We start from the raw sequence: 26,274 nt of genomic DNA on the forward strand, positions 1-26,274 counted from the left end.
CACCACATTGTGATTGTAAGTTATGAGACAGATAATCTGTGCTAAGATCGATCTCCACCACCTCCTCCCTGAGCTTCTATTGCCATCTGAAGAAATGGACCGGCCAAAACCAAAAACAACTAATCAGAACCGGGAGGAAGGTCTTAGGACTGTCGGTCAATAGTGCTAAATGTGCTAATGACATAGAAACAACTAACTGTTACAGAAAAAAACTTTTATTTGCTGTCATCAGTGGTCATGCTAACAAGACTGAGCATTCACTATATGCATGCTAGCTGTATGTTGTGACAGATAGTATTTTAAGTCTAGAGTACTATTACTCGCCTTTGTATCTGCTGCTGTCTACCCTGCTTGCTGTACACCAGCCGAGTGACTGGTTAACTGTTTCATCATCGTGAGCACAAGCTGCTGATTGACCTAATTAGGCTCATGGGGTGGAGCCTAATTAGCTGCAGTACAGGGTGGTGGCAGGGTTTGGGTGGGCCAGGTTGCCCTAACAGTTGATATATATTTTTTATAACCAAGCTACAGATATGACTAAAACTGCCACCCAATAACATTGCCATTACCTTTAGCTTCAGTACTCTTTTTTTTAGAGTTTTGTACACTCTAGTCCCCTTTATTGAACAGTGATAGACAGGAAATATGGAGCAGAGAGAAGTGGAAGACATGCAGCAAATGGACCAAGAATCAGCAACCCTTTTAAACTAATTTCAAATGACGGCAACTCTGAAAATGGAGGAAATTGTTAGAGTTGAGCTTTGGTGATTGGAAATACTACAAGATCGACAGAGTGAGCATGAAGCTGGGAAAGATATTTCAATTGAGCTGGTGTTTATCCTGCAGAGGTAAACTTTGATTTCTTGCTCGGTGGTGGCATTTTTCCGTTTCCTCCACCAACAGAGATCAGTAGGAGTAATCGGCTTAACTGATTTAATTATGGGGCAAGGTTTGAAACCTTCAACACATGTCTTTCCTTAAATAAGTATTCAGAGATTATGAGGGTTTGAAATTCTGCTTTTCAGCACTTAATGTTCTCTCTTTTGCATGGACATTACTAAAACCTTTTAACCTAAACCAAATGTATTAAAACTATGATAAACAGTTGAAGAACCAAACATTTTAAACTAGTAAACCTACCAAGTTTGTGCTTCCTGGTAACTAAATAATAAGTATTTCTAAATGAAGTAAACTCTGAAAAATATAACAGTTACAGAGGGAAAGGAAATCAATTAGTGTGAGAGGAAACAATGAAAAGAAAGCACATAAAATCCAATGTTTCAGTATATATTATTGAAATGTATATGAGCTTTTGTCGTATTGATTAAAAGCAGGTTTACATAAATATTGTTAAATGGAAAAAGTGAAACTAGCTGAACTTCACATAATCTACAGATAAACACTCGGAGGCTGAAAGAGCAGGTTTACAATTTATAGCAAAATAGGAAAAAGTAATTTAAATTCTGCCAGTCTTCTCCCACTTGGTAGCATTGCCTCATTCCATGTACGTTAACCAGTGCCCTGCAGAAAGCCAAAGTTTGAGAGCCATTCAGTCTTTGGTGTCGTCATGCTGAAGGGTCTTTCATGTTTTTTGTTGTTGGATTACCAATCCACCTCACACCCTAACCATGCCTCTTTCACATCCCAGGAGATGGAATTTTAAAAATTTACAGTCTTCTTTTGAGCTAGCCTTTTGGCCCCTGCAGGTCTTTGGAAATTGAAAAGTCAGAGTAAAGACGGGGGGCTGAGGTAAGACGGAGGGACCATGGCCGTGAAACTGAGAGACAGTTTTCTGCATTTCTGATAAGCCTTTGTATATCCCCTACAGCCAGTCTTGGCCACTTTGTGTTTCTTTCATTGGAGTGACCCTCTGCTGCACAAACCAGATGCTATCAAATGCTGAAAAATTCTACTTGTGTTGAGGGGAGTTCATTGAAATAAATCCCCAGTCTTGTTGCTGTTTTCTCCAGCTGGGCAACAGCATATTTCACTGCTGAGGCTGTTTCATTGCCACTATTTCAAGAGTAATTGAAAATCCATGGTTGATTGACTCAGAGTCTCTGTAATTAATTTTTCTTTAGTTGCAGGGCAACAAACCCAAAACCCACCCAGCGTGGTGGACTTTGTGCTGTTTACATCACCTAACTTTATTGTTCTTTTGTAATTGCAGGTAGATGTGCAAAGTTTTACTTTCTGTTATTTTCTGCTATTTTGATGAGCTGACTGGAAAAATTTTGGTCCTTCCATTTTGAGTTTTTTCTGATTTGTTTACTTGAGGCAACATTTTAATAACAATGAATGAACTTACATTCACAACCCCTATGGCATAAGCTGCATTTTAGTATTGATTTCAAAACATTTTCACCTGTAAATCTAGACTAAAACCCACCTGTCTAGAACATTAACCAACACTTCGATGTGCACTGATGGCACTTGGCAAAATGTAATGTTTACGTTTTCTCAATTGTTGATTGTGTGGGGTCTCCTATGACTAAACATTTTTGTGTTTTTATGATGTAAATGCTGAAATGTGCTTGGCAAATAAACGTGATTGATAAGTTCACACAGTATTGAACCTTGTAGGAATGAGGCAGTGACCATCAAGTATTCATATGTAATTATTTTCATTTTCAATTTTCATCTCTCAATCTATAAAATCTCAATGTAGTTGTCTTTGAGAAATAGTTACAGACACTAAATGCTATTTCTATTCATTTTCTAACCAGTACTTTGAATATAAATGTCTCTTTTGTTGATCATCAACTAAACCAGTGCCTATAAACCATTTATCTTGGAAATGCTCCTGAATCCAAATTTTCTATTGTAATTGGATCCTGTATTGTTTTTTCCCCCTCAAAGACATGACTATGAGAGACTAGTCATTTGGTAGAGATAGGTTTTATTAATAAGCACTTTTTTAACTTTCCTTGTTTAGGCAAAGTCTTGACAATACCAGCAGGTAGAGAAATTATGTAGAAGATGCACAAAAAAGCATCTGAAGTCCATATAATCCTTTGAAAAACATAGAGAAAGCCTAGAGAACCAATGATTAGATATAACAATGAAGAAGTAGATAAAAGAAAATATTGGAATCTTTGGGAACAAAGTACACAATTATGGGAGATACAAACTTTTCAAAGACACTCTAGCAGTAAAGACCTTTACCTTGGCTTGCTTCTAGTCCTTCTATTTAGTCTAATTTATCTGAAGGTGCCTTTGGTTTCATTGTATCTCCTTATGGCAAAAGAACAGTGGATCAACAAGAAGGGCTTTTAGAAAGTTGGCTGACATCCACCAGACAAAGAAAAGAAAATAGTACGGTTGAAGGACATTGGGACATATTCAATAGATTTAGAAAATCTTAAACTGGAATACAATATTTATATTGCCTTAAATAGCTATTGTTCTTACCAATAAAATAACATCAATAGGCCCAGCCAACAAGAGCTAAACCTGATCTAATAAATTTGCATGTAGGCTACCAAATCAATATCTGTGCCTTCAATAGTATACATCCAAGAAAATATACCTACACAGGAAACTAAAGAGGACTTGCTATTGCAACTGAGAGCTCAAGCAAAGAAAGCCAGAGAGTAAGATAGGAAGAAACCTAATGGCATGTTTCACATTGAGGGACCTTGAAGCCTGTGTCTTAGTGATGAGTCGCTGATATATACCCAGCGCTCTGAGTGTGGGAACAGGCGTTTATATCCAAGTCACGTTTGCAACAAAGCCTTGTATGGCACTATAATCATGGTCAGACTATAGAAGAAAGATAGAGGAGAAATGAAAGGTAGGTGGCAGCTCTTCTGAAGGTCTTCTTCCCAAAGCATTGTGAGATGTGTTTTATATACAGTATATATATATATAAGCTCCAAGCACTGACAGACATTTGATTTTTCTGTGATTAAAACATTTAGATAGATTTTTAGATAGAAATATTTTCTTAGAATTTTGGTGTGGTGAAACATTTGAAAACATACAGTACAGACCAAAAGTTTGGACACACAGTTGTGTCCAAACTTTTGGTCTGTACTGTATATCTTCAGAAAATTTGCAATTTGAGTATTGGATTGGTCTAGCTTGGGAAATGGTCTTCAACATTTTTATTTGTCAAACTACAGCTTGCAATGGATGCTTTACATTCTGCATGATGTTGGGCTACACAAAATTTATTTCCAAGTTATTTTTTCCTAACTACAGTAACTTGAAATTTTTAATTCAGAGAAATTAAATAATTCTGTCAACTTTAATCAAAAGTCCACTAAAGCTCTCACATAGTACCTAGAAAAACACAGATCCTTAAAAAAGCATTTGCACCTTTTAAGACAATAAAACCACAAACATTGTAATTCCTTGTAATTCCGCATGACCCACATGAATAGATTCCAATTGTAAAGTGAATCAAAAAGATTTATTTCTAAATGTTTTATAAATACTAATTTGGGAGATCTCGTGTTCACTTTATATTCAACCTTTTTACACTGATATCCCTAAAAAACAACAGTGTCAACAGTCAATAATGAGATCTCAGGCTTTGTTTACAGCACTTTGTTGATTTGATTGGCTGAAGCTCGATGGCAATGATGTCAGACAGATGTTTCACTCAGTATCATGCTTCAGTCTGTTTTCTGTAAGGACTCCCTCGGTGGTTCTGTGTAACAAAGCCATCTGCTGCTTTGGGTAGTTTTCACTGTTTATAAAGTTTGAATCCACACACACCTTTGTCTTTAGTAATGCTTATTTTGCCATCAAACACCTAAATGATGCAAAAAAAACCATGCTTTTAAAAACATGCTTATTTACCGCTATGTTAAAATTTATATACCATTAAAATAAAAGGCTGGATTATGCTAGAATTGTAAAAAGATTGTTGGAGTGCCCCCCAAAAAGGTGGAGAGCTTTATATTCAAGGGTGTTTTTACACTAGCCTTGTTTTTAGCTCTGCTTAGTCTGCTTTAATTGGTCCATTTGTCTAGAAACTGATTTGTTTCTAGACGGGAGAATGTGTAATCAAGCAAAAAGAAAACGCAAACGCCAAAAAACTTAGGTCTCGGTTTGGTTGAAATGAACTTGACCCCCTGCCTGTACATTACCTTTTTGATGAATTTGAAAAAAGAAGAAAACAGTTTACCTAAATATTGTCTTGGAGGCAGAGATTATGCTTAGAAGGCAGAAGTGATTAATTACACAACAAAAAAGCAACGCAAAGGAGATTTTTGACGATTGTGGCAGTAGAGTACTTACTCAAATGAGAAGGAACATTTTAATCACTGGTGAAGCTTTATCTACTTTAGGATCCAGCAAAGCTTTTATCACTTGAATGAATGATTCCATGCTACATTTGTCAGTGAATAATAATTCAAGACAAAAAAGCAAGATGTGAATTGGATGAAATAAAATAAAGATGAATGAGCCAAGCAAGGGTGATGCTGTTAGCAGTGTTACCATGCAGGACGAACATGTTAGATTCAAATCCTTTGTAGGTTAACCACCTCCGAGTAGTTTCACTTTTATTCCTTGTATTTGTGTTTTTTCTGAAAAAACAAAGCCTGAAAATAGCTTTGTGATCCTTTTCAAAATGATAAATGTCAGTGACTTTTCTCTCGTGTTGTGCATTATGTTGGTTTGCCAATGCCTTTCAGCTTCAGTAGATAAATTCTGTATATACTGTATATATTAGGTTTTAGAAAGTGTTCATTAACTGCTCGTTCAGATAGTTTTATTTCTTTTAGCACTGTCAGGAAAGAAAACGAAGGCAGCTCACAGGGTGCATTTCTCAAGACTGCCCCTGCACTCAGAAGAATGGTTAATGCAAAGCAGAGGAGAGAAAATCAGAATGTTCTTGCTAAGAGTTTCCGTGACAGGCTAAGATTTAACACAGGGTGAAGACTATGGCAAAGTGCAATCACAATGTGTTGGGCTAAAGTAGATGGCTGCAATCAGTGCTGCAGCAGGCCCATTCCCACCGGCACCAGGGCTCCAGAACAGATGTTATGTGGAGAGAATTTGTCAGAAGGCCTCTCTGTCTTTTGGATTCTGTTTTCAGGCACATCTTTTTGGTTTTAACCAGCTCTGCTAGATTAAAAAAATTAGCAAACCTTTTCTTAACTATTTTATCTATTTTCTAAGATGGTAATGTTAAGCATATTAATAATTTAATAGCGATATATGTTAAATGCGTCGTACGGCCCTATTTGCAAAATTACAAAATGTGTTGTAACTCGAGATTAAATGATAATGTACATGATGTGGGATTTTCCTAAGAAGAGAGAAGATTTTATTTAAAATTAGTCAAAGATTGTCTATGTATTTTTGAGAAATACAAGATTATTTTTTTCTGTTCATAAACAGATGAAAGACTTTAAAGAATCTGTAATCAATGTTGAATAATCCATGTTTGAGTAGTTAATTCAGTGCAACCCAGTTTATTTATTCACTAGTTATTCACAACAAATGTCCCAATGCACTTACTAAAAACAAATACAGAACAAACAGATAGAGATGCACAGTGAATTCAGTCCAATTTTATTAACTGATTCAAAATTCAATTACCTAAATTCCAGTTTGACCCTAGTCATAAAAAAAGCAGTCAACTGCAGTTTATTATGGAAACTTGTAAAAAGGTCAACAAACCAAAGGCAGCAGGGGGGTCATTTTTTTCACTATGTTGATTTTCATTACCTATTTTAAACATTAAAACATATATTAATAAATCAATACAATAAATTAATGCCTGTTGAGTACAAAAAGCGCAATATTTTTAAAGCTCCTGCACATTTGAATATCTAGATATTCATTCATCCTTTTAGAACAAAGCTTTTACTCTACCCCAATTTTTTCTAAAGAAAAATTCAAAGCTGTCTTCTTAAAATAAAGGCCAGTATCCACTCAGAGACCTTAGTTCAAAGTGTTGCTGCAGTGCCTTGACCCCCCCTGTGGTTCTTGAGGAATTATCGGTCAGCAGTAATCCAACAAGCCTATGGTGGGCCACATGTTGGAAAGCTGAGAGAAGAGCTATATTTGATTATTCTGTGCTGTTACCCACTGTATACAGCCGACTACCGTCAATTGAGTAGCTCATGTAGATATGAATGAGAGGAGATAACTGAGACTTCGCTGTGAAAGACGGAAAGTTACTAATGAAATGTTTAGCAGCACTTCTGACTGTTAAACCAGTAGCACACATTGTACTACACAGATTTGTACTTTAGCGTTTCAAGGCACAAGTTGGAGAGAAACTTTTTAATTGCTTATGAATCCTGTTTAAAAACTAGCTTTTACTCCCTCACTTTCAATATGTGGACTTTTTTAATACAACCTCAAGTTTTATTCTGTTATTTGTGGTGCCTGCTTTAATGACTCTTTTACTCCATTATATTTCCTACTGGTTATATGTGCAGCACTTTGGTAAACCATCTTGTTGCTTTCAGAGTCCTAAAGTTCTTTAATTGGTATGGTGTGATATATTAATGAAAATATTTGCATGGGCAGTCTGACCAATGTAATCATTCATTTAGCCAACAAGTATTTGACTAATTGAGAGAAACTAATCTTTTGTCACCAGGCAGTGTGATAATTAAATATGGAAAAAGCAAAAAGCAAGCAGGTGATGTTAAGACAGAAGTAAATTATTCCTTTCTGATACTAATCATCCCCTAAAAGCACCCATGCTTTATAAAATGGGGACCATTAAGCAAAACACATACTTAATTTGCAAGGCTGGACTTCTGTTTCATACAAAATAGCTTCATGTTTTAAAATTCAGACCCATGTAAAAACCTTTTAGACATGCCCACATACCTAACAGTAGAGGAACAGCATCTTGATGATCTTTTGTTTAAGAAAATGAAACTATCTAATTTTTACAATTAAGTGGACTGTGTGACTGAGACAGATAACTTACGAAGCCTTTCTTCCCACCGTCACTATATGCTTGCTTAGTGTAAGGAATTGTTGCAAACACTTTTGCATGGAACAATCCCATTATCTCGATAAGCATCACAAGTATTATAAATTATATCTATTATAAATTACAGTGTAAATTAAGGTAACCTGCACACTCTAGCATCTTAAATTTTGTCCCTGCTTTGTATGAAAACTGCATCTTGGTTCCCTTTAAGAACAGCAGAGAAATAAGCAAAGACAAATGAGAGAAACTGGACGTTTTCTATGTCTCCCTATGACTGCGTTTATTTTCCACTTCCCGCTTTCTTGTGTTAACAATTTAATTGAAAATTAAGAAAAAGAGTCATTTCAGAATATTATTGGACCAAATTCTTAAAAGACTGATGATGTCTTTTAAGAATCAGCTGCTGCAGCAATCTCCAGCAAAATGAAAGAGATGGATACACAGAGAGAGGGATAAATAAATAAAAAACAAGATGTCTGCCAGCTGAAAAGATAGTAATTTGCAAATGTTGGCTGCCTCTAGTAAAATGTTTGCCTACTCATAACATCAATTGCCTGTGTGTGGGCTTCCCCTGTGCTGCTCATATACTGCGTTTTTGTAAACTGAAAAATACACGACACCTTGTGTAAAAATGTCCAACAAGACTTACTTTGTTCTTTTATTGCAGTAGTATATTCTCAAATGGAAAAAAAAATAGAATTTCCTTTCACTAATTTAATTCACTGTGGGAAGGAAATTTCACAGTTAGAAAAAAAAAAATGATGGCATAGTTATTGGCTTTAATGAAAAAAAAACATATAAAAGATTGTTTCATCACTGTGAAAAGGACATTTCTTCACAAAAAAAGAACCCTTAACAAAACAAACAAAAAAGAAAAGTCACTGCTAGATGAATAGAAGGAGACGGAGGGAAAGGAGAAAGGAGAGAAAAAAACAATAATGGTCTCTACAGTTCAGCATCTGCTCATTAATCTTTCATAGACAGCCAAGTGGCAGCTGCAGGAAGCCCAGGTTATGGTATCAAATCTCAATTTATAAATAGAATAGTTTATAGAGCTAGGTGGCAGAATACCGCCATCCAAACTGCCCTTCTCCTGCCTCTGTCTGTGGAATCTCAATATTTTCAACTTCCAGAGTTTGTTAGCATTCAGCAATGCTGTGTAGTCTCAGTGTAAGACATAAAAATACACATCTGTCAGAAGTGATAAAATGATGAAACTGAAGTGGAAAAACTGTCATATGCCTACTGTGTGCAATACATATGCGCCACGACTTTATGAAATTTTGTCAAAAATGTATATCGACCAAAACATGCCCAATCATGTTTGGGCAAAGATAGGCTCCTACTTGATCCCCTGAACAGGAAAAGTTATAAACACCACATTTTTGGCCTGATTGTTTGTCACGAGAAAATCCCCTCATGAATCCTGTTTGCGATGGTGATGCTTCACTGCCACTGACCCCCATTGCTTCAAGGTCGGCTTGCTGACAGCTGAAGAATGGCAAAGTACCCGTAAGCTTATATTATGGCACAGGTGATGTTAGGTGGAAGTGCGATCTTCCCTGCTCCTCAGTCCCTTAGACACAGTGGTGACAAGTGAGCCTGTTATTGATCAATGCACCGTGAAAGGACCTTATATTATATGACAAGCTCATACCATTTATTTATTTATTTTTTACAACAAATAGATGCCAGTAACTCACTGGGTAAAACAAGGTGACTGACTTCTTTCTTTATGTCTAACTTCTCTTGTACCTTTACAAACACTTACCATGGTCTTAAAAGTATAGCTCAGGATCTTTAAAGCAAAGTTAAAGCACAAAGTTATCAAATATACACCAAGCTGAAAAATATGTTTGAATTAAAGGAAATAGATATGTAGATTTGGATGGTATAAATTAAATGAATGAATAAAAGCAAAGTGTATATTAAATACAGTTAGAGTAAAAAAAAAAAGTGAAAATAAAAAGCTGCCAAACTGGCATAAAACAAGACATGTGGCGGTGTGGTTCTGTTGGTCTGTGCAGTATATGTATTCATTATGCAACATGATTGGCATGATGGTCTGGGGTTACAGCAAGCTATAAGCTCATAGGAGGTGAACGTCACATCATTCAGCTGTCTGGAGGGTCGTCTTGGTGCAAAGTCATGATTCGCAGTTTTTTTTTTTTGCAGTCAAAGCTTGGAGTTCCTGGTTTAAGTCTTGAAATGTCTATCTCTTTATAAAACTTTGAAACATGTTTATTTCTTAATATTGTCTCCATCCATTCCTTTATTACTGTTTATATAGGCAACTGGTTGCGAGTTTACACCAACTAATGCTAATAGAATATAGATTCATATCCCACACATCTCTAGTCTTTTTTTTCATCTTTCCTTCTTTCCTTTGTTGCTGTGGTTCAATGGTCCAGTTCACTGAAGTATTTATTTTTCTGTATGTTTCCATGTGTTTTTAGTACAAATTTCACTGTTTTGTTTTAGAAAAGAGATTATGCTGTTATTTAAACTGCGGTGTTATAAGGTGTGCTGATACAACCATTCATTTTGTTTTATCTCACCTCTCTGCAACTGCCGCTTCATTATTCAAAGGCCAACCACACAGTTAGCACCAGCAGATCCTATTTCGAGAAAGTCCCACTAGGACCAATCAATGCTATTAGATCTGTCGGCATGATTAGACACACTCATGTGTTCTCCTTACTTCTTTTGCTGGCCTGTAGGAAAGCTTGTGAGCCTTTTATTTATGGATAACCAATCCCAAGATATATCACTTGCTATACTATATTATTCACTGGGAAGACTTAAAAGCTAAATGTACAATGAGGAATAAAATTGATGTTGTAAAGATTATTTTTATTTAATTTTTTATATATTTTAAGCCTGGTTTGGCACTGAGTCATCTTTTTAAACCAAACTAAAAGATTGTCTTCAGTTGCTTGGAATCTCCCAGTACTAAAGGAAGTCTGACCAGAGATCTATTGCAGAAACTTTTGAAATAATATTGACATTTTTATTTCAGCTCAGTCAAAAGGGCACAAATTAAATTAAAAATAAATTATTATGAAATAAAGTTAGTCCATTAGATGGTTAATTAATTTGTTACTTTATTTTTTTTACAGATATTCAGTACCATGCTGGCCCACATAATTTAGCTTAGTCATGACCGAAAATATAAAAAGATTGAGACATACACTTGTTTAAATACTGAAATTGTTTTTGCACAGAAACAAAATTTGCCAGTTAGAAATGTTGGCTCTGTCTGGTGCCAGAGGTGGGCACTTTGGTCTGAGACCTGAGAAGTGATTTGGACTCAAGGTCTAAAGAGAAGAGAACTGATTTGGACTATACGTTTTGAGAATTAAATTCATCATTAGGTCTAAAGACTCTGGAATGGGTAATGTAGGCTTAATGACAGCCACTGATCAGACTACAGACAGAATAGGAAATTGTGGCCATTTTACCGTTATGCAAAAAAAAAAAAAAAACCTACATAAAGTTAATGTACTGTGCCTTATGATTGCAGTTTGGATATAAAATATTTCTTTGAATGAACAGAATTTAATTTCATATGAATATGGCCGCAACTATCTTATTCTATGTCTTTCTATATGTCATTTTAACTGAGTTATTTCACATATGGAAATTAGGTTTCCATAAAACCCCCTTACATATGAGTAAGGGGGAGGCAGTTGGTAGAACAGGTTGGTCAGACCCAGACGTCCCTGGTTTGAACCCGGTTCCCTCCCTTCCTGGGTATGATCAGGTGGATGGGGGGGGTTGCTTCAGGTTGGGCATCTGCAGTAAAAATCTGCCAGGTACATGCATGATGTACATGGAGGAGTCAGCTGCCGTGCTGCAAGGTGCCGAAAGAACAAGTGAAAACACATGGGTAAACCAAAGATTGAAAGGCATGTGAAAACTGTATTGTGTAATGAAAAATAAAGAAAAGATGGGAGAAAATATTTCATCTGTGGAATGTTTCCCCCATGTGAAACAGACATTAGCAATAATGGGAAGAGTTGGACTGCTGTGATGCAATAAAGATATTTTTCCTGTAATTTTTGCGAAGGATTGCATAACTTTTGATATGCCTTTTTAAATAAAATGTGAATAAATATGTATCTTTACTTTTTCAAAACTCATACTCCATTTTTATTGTTATTGTATGAGACGTACATTTCACATTTCCTATCGGTAACACATTTCTTAGTTGAAAGAGAAAAAGCCTGCCAGGGGAATGAATGATTTCTAACTTACCTGTAAATTGGGATCTTCGCAGTGAATGATGATCTAATTGAGAAATAAAACCAGAGTAGCTGTGCTGTACATTTTCAATTTCTTGATAAAAAACACTTTTTGTAGAAATATTTACGGAACAAGCGTGAAGCGTTTTGGTTCACGTAACTCTTACATCTTTCCATTTTTAGTTCAATAACCTATAAAAGCCCTTCAAAATGTTTACACAGTAAAACATTTATTTTTCAGTTTCATGCTCTTTTATTGTAAGACTGGTCTACAGAACTTTCCCTTCAAATATTCTTTGGTTGCAGCTGTAGAAGTTAGCAATATGTGTTGGTAAGAAGGCAATTACCGTTTGGTTTCAGAACATTTTATGCTTGGTGTGTACAGCTGTACATAGATCTTAGAGATGTAATTCAACAAGCAAACATGTATTTTACTTACCCACCAAGGGATGATTCAAATTACTAAGCTCCTTTTCTCTTGTCAGACTACAAATGCATAGAAATTGGGACACTTATTAATACTTATAGACTTGTAAATTCACACAAACCCCATTAAGGGAGCCTTAAAGGTTGCAAATTCATTGTTTGTGGCTCCTCTAAAATTTTGATTTAAAGTTGCTGTTTTTATTAATATTTGAAGAAAATGTGAAGTGGTGTCTTGTTTTCACACACAAATTTGAAGCCAATTCCTGTGTGCATTTCTGATTGTTGAATCAGTAATATGAAGGATGCCTTACTCCAGAGAAATGGATATGATTTTCACCTAACTAGATTGTTTGGTACATGAAAACATTATTTATAGTTACTACAAAAAAACAAACCCTACAAAAGAAGCCAGAGCATGAAAGCGAACTCCTACTTATGTTGTGTTTAACTCTCATAGGATGATTCAATGTTGACTGTATTTTTTTTTTTTGTCATCTTCTGTCATTCCAGCTGTCATTTGCTGCGACCACCCCGGTTCTGGCAGACAAGAAGAAGTACCCCAACTTCTTCCGCACCGTCCCGTCCGATAACGCCGTGAACCCAGCAGTTATCAAATTCCTTAATTACTACAACTGGAGCCGGGTGGGGACCCTCACACAGGATGTTCAGAGGTTCTCAGAGGTCAGTTCTTTGTGTGTGTCCTGTATAAAGAGCACATTATAAAGATTAAACCTGAACAAAACTTGAAAACTACATTAACTTTAGCAATAGAATGCTGAAGTTTGTGAAATTTCATATTCAGGATTGCAATACCTTATTTAATCATTTAAATTTTCTTGGTTGGCTTTTGTTTTTTTACTGTATTTGACTCCCATAAAAACAAATACTCTAGGATATCTAAACATTCAGGTGAACATTACATTTTTTCTCTTTTTTTGCATTTTCAGAGTTCTGATTATATTTTTTGCACTTATGTTGTAAAGACTGCTGTTGAAATTGAAAGATATCGGTGTATATTGTAATAGTTTACCAGTAACCTAACAACTTGAGTAGAAAAATAATTAAACATTAGGCATAATAATCTAATAATATTGTTAAAGAAATGTTGAAAATATTTTTTTCAAATGAACAAAATTCCAGTTTATTTCTAAATGAACAAAATTCCTAGAATAAGGCTGAGTAACTACTCTGCAAGCCCTATCTCAGTAAAATAAAATCAGATACCTGGTCCAAGATGAGGCCCCGAGTGTCAAACACCTGAAAAGAGAAATCCTGCATTCGTTTGAATATGTCTTCTATCAAACTCTAAACGTCTGCAAAGGTCCCGAAAATGCATCTGTACACCACTGAAGTCGTAAATGTTTCTACTTAAAATATTATCTTTTACACCAATCCTTCAGAGTCTAGTTTGCATGAGTTCCACTTTTCTGGTTGCTCCGTAAATTTCGCCGCGCTTCTTCTTCTGCATACTTTGTGCTATTTTCACCATTCAACTTTTATATTATTCAGCTTGCTCTCCTAATGCCGGCTACATCTCTTGGTATTCATAACCTTCATACTTTTTATAATATTCAGTTTTTTATGCATTTTTCAGCTCATGGGGGAAACTGCTCCATCTTGTGGCAGAATTGAGAATTACAATACAAAATGTCCGTTGTGTTTCACAGTGGATGTTTTAGGTCCTGCCTATTATTGGCAATCAATCATCCAATTTCAGGGCTGTCATGGAGGACACAAGGCAGTGGCCATTTTGAAGTTGGGCAATTATACAACTTTTGTGCTGTTTAACACTTCGGAATAATTTGAGCTTTTGACATTGTTTTTTTTGTGCTGCATGTGGCATGTTAGCATGCTAAACGATGCTTCCAATCCAATGTTGATATATCAGGAAGCAAAAAAAAGGTATGGATTTCATTCACCCACCGTTTTTATCAGAAGGAATAGGGGAACGTTTCTGTCTTTTTCAAATTTTAGGTTTTACATGAGTTTTTTATGTTGCATAGAATATATTACTGTAACTCTACATGCAAGTGGAAGCCTAGATGCAGCCATTAGTATTTTAGCTACTTTTAGCCTTTTATATAATTTTACCTTATAAACTGTGGTGACCCTACTGTTTAGGTTAGGAACCACTGTTCTCCAGCAATTTCTAATACTGTTTAGGTGGAATTTTTCCATTATTCAAAAGCTTTTACTCCTCAACAGTTTTTCTGTTATAGTAATCCCATTTAGGCACTTTGCAGGATTGTAATTTGTTCTGGTGCGTCTGCCTATTTCTTACATTTCTGCAAGACTTCAGCAGTTGACTTCAAACGTTTTGGCATCTTCAACAAAAGCATTCAGCATTCACACTTGCATTTTTGCAGGAAATACACACTTTCTAGTTTGATATCTGAGACTGGCTTAGTTAGAGATAAAGTGTTTTTTTTGTTGTTGTTTTTTAAAATTAAATCACAGTTTTCTTTTCTGAATTTCTATTAACCCAGTATCATAGCAAAGACCTTATAACATTACTTCATCTCAATACATGTCATTCAAATGCTTTGTCTGCACTACAGAAGATTCACTCACTTCAACATGCTGAATGCTTGAAGGACCTCATTTCTAAATTTTGTGTTATTTCATCAATTAACAACAACTTGGGGCATGCATATATACAGTATGTGCTGTATATAGAATATTAAACTTTAAGTCTGAGATAGTACTCACCAAAATAGGAGTGAGGGAAAATCTGACAATGACACCTTTTCAAAATCAACTTCGTCTGTCCTGACATAGAAGCTCATGATGTCTTGTACACCTGGTGACACACATACTTTATAAACTTGATATCAGTTAATGATTTATAAAAAAGTGCCTATTTTTAATGGATATATCCATGTAATATGCATTTTTTTTACTTATCAACTTATACATGGCTGTTTTAAAAACAGTGTGCCAGCAACTTAAGTGGCAAAAATTATTTTGTATTTTCTGATTGCACGTTTTAAGTACTTCTAAAGGAATGTTTTCTAGATTTGTGGATAGTGTTGTTTACCCAACATTTTGTGTCTCTATAGATCCAACTCTATGCTCTGTGGATTTTGCTAAAGCCTGAACAGTTTAACTCATCAAGACCTGATGCAACATATGAGTAATTCGGTTTTCATTCCCAGAGAATGCCTTAGGCTTGAATAAGTTAACTCATTAGAGCTTTTATCATTGTGCCTCCATATAGGAGAGACATTTTCAAGTTTTATTATGGTGAAGCATTATATCACTATTATATGCCTCAATTTATTGCACTCTCATTTAGGAAGAATGTTTTGCCTCAAGCTGATTCACCAACTATAGGTGCAGCTGGGAGCACCCTAATCTTTAATACTTTTTTACAATTATCATTAAAATACTGTGAGTATGATTTAAATGGATGACATTCATTCATTATCAAAAACAACTAAATGTATAGTTGTTTTTTTATAGTATTTTTTTGCCCACAGGACACAAAAAGTCCTTAGGGACTCGTTGTAATCTCTTAAGATTAGATATTTTAAGAGATTTGTCATCAAATTAAAACACACTTGGAACAAAAGCTGATAATTAAATCTGGGAAATCTTGACTATTTATAAAAGGGGGATGACAAACAAATAAAGACCCCAGAAAATAAATACTGTTTTATAGCAACTCTCATTATTTAAATCATACATTAATGCTTTTCACTGGCCATCTGAGCAACTGAAACTGATGCAAAAGTCAGCTTTTAATTTGTTCATCACATTTTATTTGTTGTTTACTGATAAGTGATACTTTTGATGAAATAGCTCAGGTTGAAATAAGTGTCTCATACATGTATGTAGTCAACCTTAAACCTATAAAACCAGGGCCCTTAAGGAGACAATAAAAAGAAAGTGAGGTAAAAAGCAACGCAAGATGGAAAAAATGTTGCAATCAGAATATTATTGTGAAATTTTCAAATTAAAAACTCTGTTGGTTCCATTTGGTCTCGGTATCTAGGCAGGTCTCTATCACCTGCCTAGATGATAGGCAGGTGATAGAAACCTATCTCTATCACCTGGCAGGTGATAGAGAGAGAAATGGAGGATTCATTCATAATTTATGAAAGTAAAAAGAAAACCACAAACACAAAATGAGAGTTGAACCACAGACATCGTGGAGTAAGGACAATAAGGTAGCTACATGTATATAAATAGTCACTGGTATATCATCAAGTATAAAATAAAGAAATCTAGTGACAACAGAGGACAGTGAAATCCAAAGACAACAATTTAACAAGAAAACCATTCCTAAATAAAGCTTCAGAAGGAGTTAGTCTCATAAGATCTTCCAACCACAAAGGGAAGTGAGTTTTAAAGATGATATATCTTTTACTATTTGCAGCAAAACAGAATACATGTGTGTAAATGAGAGGGGCATCAGTTCAACAGTGATGTTACACGAAGTAGAAATAAAGAACAGAACTTTAAGTACGGTCAACGGTCCTGAGCAATGGAGAGTGTGGAAGAGAGGTGAAGTAGTGTGTGCAAGCAGGTTGGAATGCATGCAGAAAAATGTCAGATATGATGTGCGATAAAAGGGTTTCAGCAAGAACGAAGGGAAAGGTGCACGAGACAGCACTGCAGCAATGTTATATGGTTCAGAGATGGTGCCAATGAGGAAACGCCAGGAGGCAGAACTGGAGGTTGCACAGCTTAAGATGTTGGATAGATCAGGTATGGGTATGTCAGAAGGACACCTGATGTTAGACGTTTAGTGAATAAAATCCAAAAGGCCAGAATGAGATAACTTGGACATTTTAAGAGAAGAGACAATTATTTACTTGGGAGATTGGATGTGGAGTTTGGAGCCACAAAGATGGAGGCCAAGAAGAAGACCAAAAAGCAGATTTTTGGATGTGGTGAAAGAAGACAAAATTAGCTCATTCCTTTTTATTGGGTTTCTTTGTAGTGATACTGACGAGCAACCACAGGCAAAGTAGTCTGGCGTTGGTGTACAGAACTTGAAATTGATTTCTAGACATAAAATTATCCTTATATTTGGTCTTTAAAGAATATTACTGCATTACAGGATTCATTTAGCCCTCCAGTGTTGCTGTTCAGAGTCACTTGAAACATACTAGATCGATTGCTTCTAAAGTCCTACTTCTGAGAGAAAACGAATCAACCCTTTAGATCAAAGCTGATGGTTACATTAAAGAAAATGGTTATTCAAAAAATATGTGGATCACCTCTTAAACAGATACAGCATCAGGTTGGAGGAAAAAATCCTTTGTATAGCTTCCTGCATTCAGTCAGGTCTGCAGTATATGTGTGTCTATAAGTATAACGCAGAATACAGCATAGACTTTTTATGCGCTGGCTGAAGTAATCATCACCATTGGTACTGACTTATCACTTGTCTCATCATAATCAATTTAGTTCAGTTGAAAAATACTTTAATAGCAAAGGGAAATTAAGTGTTGTTGTAACTCATATTATCAAAGTTTCTTCAAACAGTTGCTGTATGCAATGACGGCTGTAGGCAGGAAGGACCTCCTGCAGCTGTCTGCGTTAAAGCGGTTATAAAGAGGCCTCTGACTAAGGACGCTCTGAAAATAAAGGTTCCTTCCTTGTTTTGTCAACAACTATATCACTAACCATTCAGTGCATGATGTTAAGGGTCTCCCAACTGCGTTTTCATAAAAACATTGAACAATACAAATGCAAAGATGGCTTCCTGTTTGAGATGCCTTACAAGTTGATGGCTTAATATGGCTGAATCCTATGATGATACACAGTTTGCCAAGGTAACATTTGAAAATGTATAGTGGTGCTTTATGAAAACTCTATGACTTCTTCCCTTGGCAGTTCTGAGGTGTAACTGCAATGGGTTAACCAAACAAACTGATTTCTAGGAAGTCTAGAGTGCGGATGAACATCATTTGACCTGAATTTTGAGCTATTCCTACAAACAATTTATGAAGGTCCTCCTCAGTCCAGATTGGGGACTGATGCTGTAATGATAACATACAAGGGAAAGGGGATTTTGGCTGTGAGTTCCAGTTTCGAGGTAGCAGGAATGTATTCCCATCTGACTGTATGTGGTCATAATGTAAAGCATTATTTATACATTTGATTTTAATTCTTACAGTGTCATATACCATATCAGATATGAACATTTTTTATTTAAAAATATGATAGGCATATTGACAGAGATAAATGCAATATTGGGATCATTTGTTTTACTTTTAAGAGAGTAGGATGTGGAAAGGGGGGAGGGAGAGTACGTATGCGAACTCTCATTGTAAATCTTGGAGAAACAAAATCCCTTTATCTCTCTCTTCCTGAAGACACCAAGGGGCTTAGGATAGGCTGAAAACAGACAGCCAGATTCAATCAGCCCACCACAAGATTGGCTTCTAATCCTGATTTACAAATATTCAAGCATCTCTTCCACACTTCATGATTCTTGCAATCTTCTATCAAGTTCAAAGCTTGCAGTTTTGCAGTTACTTTTGGAAATTATTCAGTGTTACAATTTGTTGATGAATAATGAAGATTTATTTTAGTCTGGTCATAAATAAGGAGAAAAAAGATTAAAATGAGAAGACTTGCTATTGCACAATCTTTCCTTAATATGTTGTTCAAATTATTTAATTTGTATTAATCACATTGTATACTGAAAGCTAATGTGGATATTGTTCATAGCCCTAGTTATAGCAATCTAACTCTAAGTGTAAGATGTATCCCTTTTTCTTCAGTTCAGACACACAGAATGACGACACTACAAAAAAAAGGCAAAATACTAAATTACCACCGATGGAGAATATTCCCTCAGCTATTATATTCTGTAGAAAAATAATAAATATATAAAAATTGGCACAGAAATATGTAATTTAACAGCTAAACAGTATAGATTTGTAAAACCTGCCTAGAAAAATAAAATAATGATATTGTCAGTTTCCTGACCATGTTTTAGAATGATGCCTTTCCAGAATAAAAGTTTTAATGTTGCTTTATCTTTCAAAGCTGGCATTTGTTTCTCATCACTGAATTTATTTTAAGTAGATGGAATAACAAAACATGGAGATATTTTAGTGCAAGTCAGTACCAGTCTTGGTAATACTATTTTTTTTTCTTAATTTATACTTATAATCCTAAGTATTGACAGCTGATATCAAAAAACCAGGTGATCTGTCAGCCAGTTCATTAAGATTTTCAGTTATTTTAAATTGTCTTGAACAATTTGTGTACTATTATATTTCATCTTTGGATGTGATTTGCATATTTACTCATTTCCAGGGAAGCCCTTGTTTTTTTTTTTTTAATTTGATGTTTCTGAGCCTCTGAAATAGTTTTTGTAAAGTCTTCCCACTAAATAAAGCCACCTAACATAGGGACTCAATGAATGGAAAACAACCAATTTTAAATCGGATCTTTAGGAATTTTTACTAGTTTCTTGGTTTAATTAATAAAAACACCAAAGCTAACACAGTCTGATGGACATAAAACAGTATTTTGTCATCAACACTGATTTTTCCAAAGAGCTAAGCTGTCTTCCACTTTGTCTAACAAGGCATTTTTAAATTATATTGGATATGGTACTGCAGATGCTGGATACATTCATTTTTGAATTTGAAATAGGCAATTTCTATATTTTTTCTATAATGTGAGAAAACATAAGAGGGGATTTGCTGTTTGAACTATTTATTCACTGTTGATTCAGGAAGAGCATCCTTATAAAGGCTCGAAGTGTGACTTATTGTTCTTATTATGTACTGTTAAGGAATACGGTTGCACTAATAAATGTATCTTTTGTACTGAAATACAGTAGCCTGTTTGATAATAGAGTTAGTTTAACCTCTTAGCTGTCATGATGACACAGGCATCCTCACGAACCCCTGGACTTAGATGTAAGCGTTTTGAGGACGGTATTCACTGAACAAATAAAATATTTAGGGCCCTTGTAAACGATTATTTTAGTAACCAAATAATTTATCATTTATTCAGATGATTAATTGAGTAATCCAATTAAAAAATTTATAAAATAAAATATTGGACAATTCTGCTAAAAAAAAAAAACTTTTTAAAAAGTGCAAAGAACTGGTTTTGAACAGCGGTACCTCAGCAGGCATTTCTCTTACTTTATTCAGCACTGGACTCTAAATTAGTAAAAAGTAGAAAAATTGTAAACGACATTCATACGCTTGAAAAAATCGTGACTGAGACTTCTATTATTGTTTATAAAAAAGGCCATGCTCATTGGAGGCACATTTCAAAGAAATTAAGAGTGGCTCAAGACTTTTGCACAGCATTCCTCTGTCGCTTCCATTCTGTGTCCCCCTCCCAAGGTTAACGTTATATAATGCTTGTTAAGGACTAAGTCTGTGGCTTGCCCGTCCTGCACAAACACCTACAGTCTGGTGTCCCCTGGGAATGTAACCTGTAAGCTAAAGTCTATTTCTATTCTTAGGCCACACTGAAACACACACTTTATACACACATCGTGTTTATACATGAACACTAATGTTCCCTTAATGGGGCATTTGTGGTTTTCTGCAGCTGGAGATGAGTATGAGTAAGGGCTAGGTATTTGAAGGTATTAAAATGCCTATTCACACAACACACATTCTCTAAAAGACACACAGCAATCAACATTATTGAAATTGCCAGACAAACAGGCCTCGTCCAGGAACACAGCAGCAATCATCAGTCAGTCAGATGACAGACCTGACTGAGAGTAGGATTAGGACTCTATCCTCTGCCTGACTCCCTCTGCGCTCGAGTGTTTAATTATACTGTGATCGCTGATAAATGTAGCAGAAATTACTGTCTCAGCACCCACTCTATTGCAGTTCCTGTCTTTCTTTTCTCAAAAGTTGACTAAATTGTCATTCCTTTATAAATAACCGTGCATTGCTCCGTGAACCTCTCTCTACAATTAGTCATTCATGACATCAGTAAAAGAAGGCGGTCATAAGAGCAGGCAATTTGAGCAACAATGTGTCATGCTAGTTTATATAAGCTCCAGACTGGCTGTACAGTTTGTTGAATGAGCACAACAATTTATACGTGTACAGTACAATGCAGCAAGGACACAACACTATGACATTTTTTATAAATTACATAGAACATTTATAATATTGTCAACAAATTCTAAAACTAATGATTTAGTCAGAGAAAACAAATTTACATGGCATAAGTTGGTTTAAATACCTACAGTTGAAACCCAATATTTGCATACACAGTCCAGAAAGAATTATAGTCCTCATTTTTCCCTCTGACTACACAGTTTGACCTCATAAGTGTTACTTTAATGTGTGTTTTTTTGTACAATATTGCAATAAATGCTACAGCATGAGTTTGGTTCAGGCAAACATGTGAAAATGAATGTGCTTGCACGTTGCACGCTTCATACTGCTGGTTTTTCTGGGACTCACGCCATACATAACTAGGCTTTTGAAATGGGGAAATACTCTGTAGGCTAAAACCACTGATCATTTTTCCACCTGATGAAGACTGGTCCTTCGTTTTTGCCACGGCACCTTTGGTGTGTCCAGTAACCCTTTTCTGAGGCAAATTTTACTTGCTTTTCTACATGATGGCCTGCTCAGAAGGGAAGTAGGATTATTCCTGTTCAGTATTTGATGCCGTGAATTCCCAGACTGCCCCAGACAACGGTGGATGTTTATTATTACGCAGGAAACTGCCCATTTGTTCTGATAACCAGCTTTTAAGCCATCTGTCCCCTCTCAGTTTATGTAAAGCACGGCATTCAGGAAAACACAGATGTGGTGGTTGTTGTCTGAATTAACTGCAGAAGCAAAACAAAACAATCCAAAAGAAATTATTTCTCGAAATTCACATCTCTTAGTGGTTTCCTTTTCCTCTGCATGTCTGACTGAGTGTGGTTGTTTTTGAATATTCTGACCATCTGTGTGTTGCTCCAGTTCACCTTAATAAACATTTGGCTGACCCGCTGCCATTCCTCCCTTTTCTAAACATGTTTTCCTTTTAGCTGAACTTCAGCCAGGCGCATCAGAACAACACTTATAATAACACAACAGGATGTCATAGCTTGTCTATAGCACCAAACAAACTGTTTCTCAAGAGCAAAACCAGGTTATATTGATCCACTCTGGCCTTCCTGTTGTTTCAGCTCGGCGCGCTACAGTGGTGGTAATATCTGTACAAGAGTGAGTGATGTTCAGGGTGATTTGGATATCTCTCCAGGGCACCACAACAGGACGCGATTTTGATACAGTCATCAAGATCCATGAGGGAAATAAAGTGGAGATTCTGTAGACTTATTGGTACTAATTCAGGAACCTATTTAGATTTACAATATTGAAACACTTATCAATAGTGATGGTAATTGTAATGATAGCATTGTGTTAGCCTTTTATACTTTTACATCCTAATGTCATTTTTTAAAAAGAATGTCGGTGTTGTGTATAAAGAAAAGACGCTACTTTTTTTCCTCGGAAATTACAGATAAAATTTTATCAGAAAATGTTCTATTGGTATCTAAAGATAAGTTATTAATCCTCATTCTAAAAAAAAGGTGTTCATTTGGTCCTTTCTTTCCTCTTTCCTTAAGACCTTCAGAAACCTTATTTTTATTTTGTTTACCTTACATTTTAGACTATGTTTTTAAAACCTGGTAGAGAAACACCCCAAAAGAAGGAGAAGAAAAAAAATGGAAAGAGGAAACATGTATTCTGTACATTGTAAAATAATTTGTAACAAGTGGTTTAAAAAGAAAAGAAAATGTGTAAGGTAATGGAGTATATACAGTACGTACTTCTGCACTTCAGTGTGTGCATACAGTTTTTTTTTTCTTGTTCATTAAAAGTGTATCCAGAGCAATTTAGGACACATAAATATGTGAGTGAAGTACAGAACATGGACAGATATAGAGCAATCAAACAGGACCTTCATCCGTTAGCTGTGCTGCACTGTCATTGCCAACTGTGCTTGGCACGCACATTTGAGAACAAATACCTTCTGATGTTTCAGCCTGTCCCAAGTGCCAAGCTCCTGGGTGGGAGCAGACTGATTATAGCTGCAGGGCATGGCCTAAGGAAATCAGAGAAATCTGATTCAAGACACAGTGAACGAAGTCAGTGAGGCTGCTGAACAAAACAGAGGTCTTCAAATGTAATTTACATTCCTGAGATAAAACCGAGACAACAACAAAAGGATAAAAGCTGACAAAACAATGAAACATGTCTGGGAAATTTATGCCATTTCCTCAAATGATGGATGCATCATCCTTCAGCTGATCATTTCCTGCATGCCAGAGTTTTACCTAATGGCTTTTTAGGGTCTGAAAAAACAAATTTTCACTAGTTATGAAATTTAAAGACATGGAGGATGTCTGCAAACTCTTTCACTACTGTATTTTTGTGGAGTAGTGGTCATGATTGGCTATTAGCATGCAATAACATCACTGCTATTAGTTAACATCTCAAAATATTTCCCGTGCACAAGTCATACAATAATAGTACAGTAGCTGTTTAGGTTCAAGCACAGCCGGTCTGCCATCCCAGTGGGACACCTGCTTTATTCTCTTCTTCTTATCATATTACTCTCCATTCAACTGAGTTAATTCATCAATATAGACATGCAGGGGCAGCAGAAACATCAACCAGCCAGGAGAAGCAACTAAGAAAATAATGTTCACATTTGTTCTTTCATGTCTCAGTCTATAAAACGTCAAATACGCATTCTTCTTGAAAATGCACACAGTTCATAATGTGAAAAGTGAAACTAGAATCAACACCAAAGACACCAAACTTTATGTCTTCCTGTAATATACGGGTTGTATTTTCTAACTGATAGTGACAAAATGAAGGCAGCATTTCAGTGTATCAGGCTGGATTTCTGCCAGCCAGATTTATAACATTTTGTATTACACTATGAACACAATAACCTCAGAAAGCTATAAAAAGTAATAAAAATCACATATTTGAATTCTATTTTGTTTAAATTTTGTTTAATAGTTAAAATGATGATTGTTTTTCACTTCTGTGCACATTCAAATGCACTCAACTTATTGGTTCATTTTGTTTGTGTTATTGCACAAACAATAACACAAACAAATTGTGTGCAATATATTGCACGGAATAACTGAAAACACCAAAGAACTTATTGCAACAAGAAATTCAAGATACAAAAAGAAAAATTCTGTTGGGGTGCCTATTTTCTTACTTATTGTTTTCATGTACTTGTTTACTTGTTTTTTTACCCCTCTACATAAAAGTATTTATACCTTTTCAACTTTGTAGAACATAACCACCACAAATATTCCTGTATTTGTTTGGGATGAATACTGTGTTATGTGTGTTAATGTTATAAAATGCAACAAATGTGCAAGGTATATGCAACTCTGGCCTGAGGAGTAGGGTGCTCTGTCCAGGTCAGTTGAAAACTCCTAAAACTGCCTGGAGCCAAACCTTAAAGTTTTAACTGAACTGTAACTGGAGAGCACAAAAAATGTCTACAAAATCTAACCCAAACTTTTTGCTGTAATTCTCTAAAAGTAAGAAATCTCAAGAATGATTGAGTGAGACACAGCAGGTAAATCAGTGAAGCGTTTCCTAGTGAAGCTTAGCTCTGCATGCTAATGTTACATGATTTTTTTTTTTATTATTATTATTTCTGCTAACTTGGATAGTATGTGATATGTCTAAGTTTATATTGTATTGACATCTACACAAAAGCAGTTCCAGGGAGCATTAGTTAGTGATTTCTTTATCAAAGCAACACTTTCCACTGAGTTACCTTTTTGAATGTTTATTGAAATATTCAACTTCCAGCTGAAAGAATGTCAATTTAATCAAAATAAATTCCACTGCTGGGTTCTTCTGTGAACTAAATTCAATGTAGAAATTCAAATTTAAAACTCCACATGTTTTGTATTTTGTTGAAGTGAACCACAATATTCCCCAAATCAAGTACAGGCTATCATACCATATTCATATTTTATGCAGCTTCTATGATTCCCACTTGGAGTAGCCATGTCTCTCAGGGAATCTCTGTCTTTCTTAGTTCATGTCACTCCTGGCAGCTTCCTCCAGGACATGCAAGGGGCCAGGATGAATAATATAGAAAGACTTCAGCAGTGACTGTGTGCAGTGATCTTAGATTGTGAATGATCTCTTCTTTCTTTATGTTCCCACAGGTGAGGAATGATCTGACCTATGAACTGGAGAAAGCAAACATCCACATTGCAGATACAGAAAGTTTTTCCAATGATCCATGTGTCAATGTCAAAAAACTGAAGGTAAGCAAGACCTTTTATGTTAAAGATACACTAAAAATAAAGACCTAAGTTAGTAAATTCTTTATGTTGTAAAACTTTTCATATTATATTGAGATAATAAGCATGCACATGCTCACTTTACCATTCAGATTTGTAATAACATCAGATATTTTAGTACATTTTGATTAAAAAGATTTCACTTTCACAGTCCTGACACAATTAATATGCAGTATCGAACCCTAAACTGGTTAATTTGCGATTGTTTTAGCCAAAAAGAAATAAAATGGATAACCCTCACGATCAATTGTTTTGTCTCATGTATGCAAGAAAGTAAATTCAGCTGCAGATGGCATTTAATGATGCAGAGTAATATAACAACAGTTTGGAATTTTTTTTAATAATGTCACTATTCCATAAGAATAACCTATTATTTTGAAAATTCTGTTTAT

At 35.5% G+C, this 26,274-nt stretch overlaps 1 protein-coding gene across 1 annotated transcript in view; it reads left to right on the top strand.

Annotated features, from left to right (window-relative positions):
* Positions 1-26,274, top strand: part of gabbr2 (gamma-aminobutyric acid (GABA) B receptor, 2) — a 189,751-nt gene that overhangs the window by 79,485 nt on the left and 83,992 nt on the right. The window contains exons 3-4 of the mRNA XM_032580308.1: positions 13,093-13,263; positions 25,745-25,846. Coding sequence (XP_032436199.1) covers positions 13,093-13,263; positions 25,745-25,846 — 273 coding nt within the window. The remainder of the gene's footprint in view (positions 1-13,092; positions 13,264-25,744; positions 25,847-26,274) is intronic.

This window comes from Xiphophorus hellerii, chromosome 13 (genome assembly GCF_003331165.1).
Source record: "Xiphophorus hellerii strain 12219 chromosome 13, Xiphophorus_hellerii-4.1, whole genome shotgun sequence".
NCBI classification, from domain to species: domain Eukaryota; kingdom Metazoa; phylum Chordata; class Actinopteri; order Cyprinodontiformes; family Poeciliidae; genus Xiphophorus; species Xiphophorus hellerii.